The sequence below is a fragment of the Syngnathoides biaculeatus genome, chromosome 13 (genome assembly GCF_019802595.1).
Source record: "Syngnathoides biaculeatus isolate LvHL_M chromosome 13, ASM1980259v1, whole genome shotgun sequence".
NCBI lineage: Eukaryota > Metazoa > Chordata > Actinopteri > Syngnathiformes > Syngnathidae > Syngnathoides > Syngnathoides biaculeatus.
The window spans coordinates 17165940-17172167 of record NC_084652.1 but is presented as its reverse complement, the minus strand read 5'-3'; the positions used below and the strand labels follow the sequence as shown (position 1 = coordinate 17172167).

General features: G+C 44.9%; 1 protein-coding gene across 1 annotated transcript; it reads left to right on the top strand.

The window, feature by feature from the left end:
- Positions 1-614: 614 nt before the first annotated feature.
- LOC133511260 (52 kDa repressor of the inhibitor of the protein kinase-like) lies at positions 615-1912 on the top strand. Its single transcript, XM_061840033.1, has 3 exons — positions 615-949; positions 1191-1424; positions 1537-1912. The coding sequence occupies exons 1-3, from the start codon at positions 718-720 to the stop codon at positions 1653-1655; spliced, it is 585 nt and encodes a 194-aa protein (XP_061696017.1). The 5' UTR covers positions 615-717; the 3' UTR covers positions 1656-1912.
- Positions 1913-6228: the final 4316 nt, after the last annotated feature.

The window sequence follows — 6228 nt, the reverse complement described above, 5'->3', positions numbered from 1 at the left end:
GATGCACAAGATTAAATGGAAAAACATGACACGCTGTGGTGACCCCTAACGAAACAAGCCGAAAGAAGAAGAAGATGGAATGCAGCCGTGGAAGTGGAGAAAAAGGTGCGGCCTCCACTTGGGACTCATCCCGGTCGAATCTTTATCTCTCTCCCTCTCGGCAACAAAAACAAAGCAACCTCAGCAGTGTGCTTACAATGGATACCACCGCATGACGAACCCAGCCATTGATGAATTGGTTGTAGGCTTCCAGACCTTTGTAATTCTTTAGTTGGTCCACGATATAAGTGCTTGTCAAGATGAGGAGATAGTGGACGATGTCTGGATAGCCCACAGTTGTGTGCTCCATTTGTGTTTCTCCAAGGCATATGGGTCGATATTGTCAATCAAAGCAGACTTCTTGTCATAACGGTTTCATGAAACAACATCTGATGAGCACCGATAACTTTCCAAAGTCTTTTTAGCCATCATGCGTCACTTTTAACAAACATTTGTGTAACTCCGGTCTGTATGCAAAAGCACTAGAGTAAACAGCGCATCAGTATAGTGAACCCATCCAATACGGCCAGGTGCCCCGGATGTAGTCACCTGGTCGAAAACAATTCAGTACAGTTGAACGTGACGTCACGCTTGTTCATCCGGGTACTTGACCGCCATTGTTGCAGACAAGCAGTCAGCTGTCCATTGTGATCGTTGTTCCGACTCGAGTAAATCATCATGCCAGATTTTTGTTGCGTCAACGGATGTGGAAATCGCGGAAACAGAGACATTGGGAAGCGATTTTTCCGTGTTCCAAAGATTAGATTGCATGAAGGGGAAGGTACAATGGAGTTATCGAAAAAACGGCAACAAAAGTGGCTTGCAAATATACAACGTGCAGATCTGAACGAAGCTCGAGTACACAAGGCAAATGGTTATTTGAAAGTCTGTTCTGATCATTTTGTAAGCGGTAAGCATGTGTATTTCTAGTGTCATATGTTAAAGCGTGTTGACAGGGAGTTGTGACAAAAGAACACCAAACGTTTCGATCAAATATCAGCGGCCTGCTGATACTACTACTCATCATACCCTTTCATAGTTACAACAATGGCTTCACGTTCTGTAGTTTTTGCTGTGATTTTTCTTCAATGGTCGTGCCATTAACAACAGCCGTGCGTGTAATAGTCTTGTGTACTTGATTAATTTTGCAGGGGAACCAAGTAAACTGTACGATAAGGATTCTGTAGATTGGGCTCCAACAGTAAAATTGGGGCATAACAATGTGAATTGTCCGAGAGAGGCTGACCTACAACGCACCGAACGAATGAATCAGCGGGTTGAAAAAAGGAAATATTCAGAAGCTGCCGAAATTCTATTGAAACTGAATAAAAGGCCTGACATCTTAAGGACCTCAGATGAATCGTGTGAAACATCAAATCACCATGGTAAGGTTTTAATATATATCTATACATTTATCTGTCATCTCACCTAGTATTCCTGTTTATCAATGCACAATATCACTGTCCCTTATTTTTCTTTATTTCTTTTTTGTTCAAGCTGTGGATAACAATTCAAACCATGTCAGTTGCCAGACAAATATTACAATGGATAATATTGATGAAATGGAGAGAGAACTTGGATTACTAAAAAGAATATTCAAGAAGAACAAATGCTGAGCTCTAGGACCTTTGTGCAAAGATACTGGATTCAGAATTGAGTCATGAACTGTTTCAGTCTGATGAAGAGAAGAGAAGACAAGACAAGATTCTACACAGGTGTACCTAGCTTTGCTATACTGATGGCTGTGTTTGAACTCTGTGTACCATTCATTAATTCAACACACAGGAATGCCATTTTCACGAGTTACATTACCTAGGTGCGCGGATGTGACGTGTACTGTGCCGCAACAAAGGCTCAATCACATGGGACACCATTTATGCACAGCGCTGATTTCTCGGATTTATCCTCATCTGACGAAGAAATAGCAGTATCAGTTGATCGGGAAGACGGAGGAGTACCTCCACACAGATTTGAACCTGTGGCTGTAATTAATGTAGAATATTCAGATGGTTCTTCAGGCGGAATGACGCGTAGTCCGACTATTCAGAGGCCTACGTGCGACATAAGTGCATAAACAAAGGCTCCCCGGAGCTCCGGGCCGGCAGCCGCGGATGGTTCTTCGGACGGGAATGCCGTAGAGTCTGACAAGCGAGTTCCGGTGGCGGGCCACAAACCGAGCTTCCAGGCGGCGGAGGCCGTTAGCCCCGGACGGCAAAGCTAGGCTAATGGCCTACTCGCAACATAAGTGCATAAGCAAAGGTCCCCGGGAGCTCCAGGCCGGCAGCCACGGATGGTTCTTAGAACGGGAATGACGCGGAGTCTGACGAGCGAGTTCCGAAGGCGGTCCGCGAGCCTAGCTTCGACGTCCAGGGAGGCTGTTAGCCAACCTTGGTGCCGGCGAAGGCTTTTAGCCTAGCTTCGGCATCCGGGGCTAACGGCCTCCGCCGCCTGGAAGCTCGGCTGAAGGCCCACCACCAGAGCTTGCTCGTCAGACTCCACATCATTCCCGTTTGAAGAACCATCAGCAGCTGTCGGCCCAAGCTCCGAGGGCCTCTGTTTACGGACTTATGTCCCCCGCGTAAGCCTCTGAGTAGTCAGACTCAGCTTATTCCGCCCGACCCATCCGAATAGTCAACATTTACAGCCACAGGTTTAAATTTGTATGGAAGAATTCCTCCGTCTTCCCAATCAACGGATACTGCTATTTCTTCATTAGATGAGGATAAATCTGAGAAATCAGTGCTGGGCATAAACGGTGTCCCATGTAATCGAGCCTTTGTTGCTGCACACTACACGTCACATCCGTGCATTTAGGTCATGTGACTCGCGAAAATGGCAGCGCCCCTAAAAATTCACAATTGTCGATTTAAAAAAATCTTGTCAAAACACTATTAAATGAGAGAGGATTTAACATCACTTTGTCAAAATAGGGTACATATTACATGACCTATTGAATACACTGTTCATGCAAAGCACTGGATTTCCCCTTTAAAGGCACTTTACCTACAGAGTATAATACTAAGAGACCTGGTGAAACAGAGATTCCACTCGATAAAATTATCCAAGTTTGCTGTGCATTAACTAATATTTGTGATTCATTTGTACCAATGGAATAACTGCACCAGAAATTATGGCAGTATGCAGTTATATTGTAACTGTGAGTGAAAAATGTAGATACATACTGAATGGAAACTGGAAATATGTTGCTATTCTAATAATTGTTTGTTTATTTTTATCTGCAGTGGAGATATCTGTGAAATTTGGCATTAGCGCCTTAATATTGCACTGAACACAATGTAAATTTTATTCTTTGTAGTCACAAAAAAGTACATACAAATGTAAAACTGTTTGCGCATACATTGCAGATGAGAAATTGTGAATTTTTACTGTTTTCACATTTGTTCAAATGACAAACGTTCTATAAATTTACAGCTTGTCAAAAAAATTAATGCATTCAGTACACTTTGTAGGATGTTACATTATTAAATTGTAGTGAGTTTTTTTACGTGTTTACGTCAGATTTCTCAGAAGAATTGAAATGCAAAGGATACAACTCTAAATCCAGAAGCAAAGCCATATCTACTGTTTACTATATAGATTTCACTGGAATGCAAATTATATTCACAATTGTTAAGAAAAATTGAAAAATTTTATTTGTAAATCTTTGAAATATGGAATGTAAATAAAATTTAAAAATAGAATTTAAGATGGTGATTCTTTAATAACTTATTTCAGAATGTAACCATTGAGTCATTTCTTAAAGGGCCGCGGTCATGAAATGCATGACTTTTAGTATGTTATAAATGAAAAAACAGCAGCCGACATGAACCCATGCGTTTTTTCCACCACAAAACACGATTTTGACATACAGTATATGGCTTTTTGTAACTCCTGCCATGAAAATCCTCTCGAGGGATTTGTTTTCGAGAAGAAGCAGGAAGTGATGTACATGGCAGGGCCGCTGTCAAGTGGACTCGTTTGTTTCTTTTAGTTTTACCTCCGGGAAGGCAGCGCCTTGTTCTTTCATGTTCTTGAGGGCAGCCTTTCCATCTCCAGTGGATGTGGCTCCTACAATATTTAATTACGGAAAGGATGTGACTCCGGAGCAACATTATGCTCAAGCGATGGAGCTGTGGATTGAAACCACAGGCAAACATCCAGCCAGCTATCCGGAGGCCGAGATTATGTTTAGGACGGCGATGTTGAATGGGCTCCCAAACGAGGTGCAGACGATTTTGAGGACAGATCCAGATATTCTGCGGTTTAAGAGGCATTTGATACATCACTACCGGATTTATGCGGAAAAAGCAAACAGAGACCAGAAGGAGACTGATGCTCTGGCGACGAGTTTGGTTAAATTACAGCTTGCAAAGTTGCATGGTGAAGCAAAGCAGGAGAAGGCAAAACAAAACCAAATGTATCAGACTACAGTGGGGGCTGGACAGGGCCGAGGACAAGGATTCCGTGGTGCATACAGAGGGCGTGGTCGTGGTACCTTCCCAGGTCGAGGACTGAATGGATTTGCCCCGGGTACCTGTTTCAATTGTGGATCCCCAGATCATTGGGCTCGGAACTGTCATGGCAACCCACCACCGCCGGGGCCAGAGCAAAGAAATCAGCAAGCGGGGACACAGAACCAGGGAGGGCCACAACAGCCCCGCCCTTGGCTGCAGCCAAATCCACAGGGTCAGTATTACCAGGCTGACCCATGGTACAGCCCGGACGAATAGGGGGGCCTGGGAAGCTCGGGAAGCACTGGCCGGGCAGAGCCAATGCTTCAGTTGACGGTGGCGGGTACTCCAGGCCAGATGTTGGTGGACACTGGAGCAACACACTCTTCGATCAACATGCCACTGTCAAGCACAGCGTTGTCGAAACAAGTTACAACGTTGGTCGGCTTCTCAGGACGTCCTCAGACTCTGCCTTTCACCCGGCCTTTGAAAACGGAAATCACAAATACTGGACAGAAATTGTATCATTCCTATGTCCATGCAATGGATATTCCCATTAATTTGATGGGTTGAGACATGTTAACAGCACTGAGAGCCCAAATTCTTTGTGGCAAACAGGGACTCACAGTGACATTTCCTGACGGACAGGTCTTGGAATGTACCCAACCAGTGACGACAAGAGGCCAGTGGTTGATGGCCCCACTCTCCACAGTACTAGAGACTGCACGAATATACTGGGCTCGGCTGAGTCCAGAGACCCCATTAGGAGGAGGTGTCTACTCTACGTATCTACTGTGGAAACCATGGATCCAGGCTTTGGCACCGTACCACCCCCCAGTGGACCCATTGCATTGCACTCTTTATTACGATAGGGATTCGGATGAAGTATATAGAGATGCGTTTGAAGAAATTGAGGGAGATGATTGGACACTACAGTCACCATGCATCTTTGTAGGCCCAGAAGGAGTGGCAGCGAATGTGCAGTTGTCGCCAGAGCAAGAACAATGGTTCAAAATGAGTGAGAAGGTGGTCGGGAAGAGGGAGGTTGCCCCACTCGGACGGGACCCATGCGAACAGGAACGAGACGTGGTTACAAACCAATTGTATTTTTGTTATGGGCCAGGTGTAAACGAGACAGTGATCATGTTAGACTTGAGTACTTTATCAATTGGGGGGTGGGCAGCAACCAAGTGGCTGCCCTATGTATGGTATTTGAATTTGAGAGGATCTCAGAGATCGCCGACATGGAGGACGGTCTCTCATATCATCGGTCAGACGTGGAACAGAGCAAGTTATAGGGGCAGTGAAAAAGCACGAATCTGGCAGGATAGTCTTAGGAATGTAAGAGTGACTGGACAGGGAAACACCAAGTTTTTATCCATGACTCAGAATCAAACAAATTACCCCCTTCCAGGGAACGTGCCAAGGGGGGGAACTGAGTGGGCACCGGGATGTACGACGATAAGTGTTTGTGTTTCCAAGGTGAGATGGGATCCCTGTACACGTGTTTATTTGTGCCCCAACAAGATGGCATTTGAGGAGTACGGTAGGAAGAATCAAACAGAGAGCAAAACCATCCTGACAAGAGGAGGAAAGTCGGTAAGTAGCGTTCAGGTTAAGGTGTTCCCCGGACTCAGGAGGGTAGATGATTGGTTCCTAATTCACACGGGCATTTCAATGGTAACGAACAATTGGTTACTAATGGCTGAACAGGCAGCCAACACGACCAATGGTAATT

What these genes read in the sequence shown, in the direction of transcription:
- LOC133511260 (XM_061840033.1), top strand. Translation starts at nt 718, where the DNA reads ATGCCAGATTTTTGTTGCGTCAACGGATGTGGAAATCGCGGAAACAGA. An exon ending in TTCTGATCATTTTGTAAGCG is followed by an intron (nt 950 to 1,190) that starts GTAAGCATGTGT and finishes TTAATTTTGCAG; the next exon opens with GGGAACCAAGTAAACTGTAC. An exon ending in TGAAACATCAAATCACCATG is followed by an intron (nt 1,425 to 1,536) that starts GTAAGGTTTTAA and finishes TTTTTGTTCAAG; the next exon opens with CTGTGGATAACAATTCAAAC.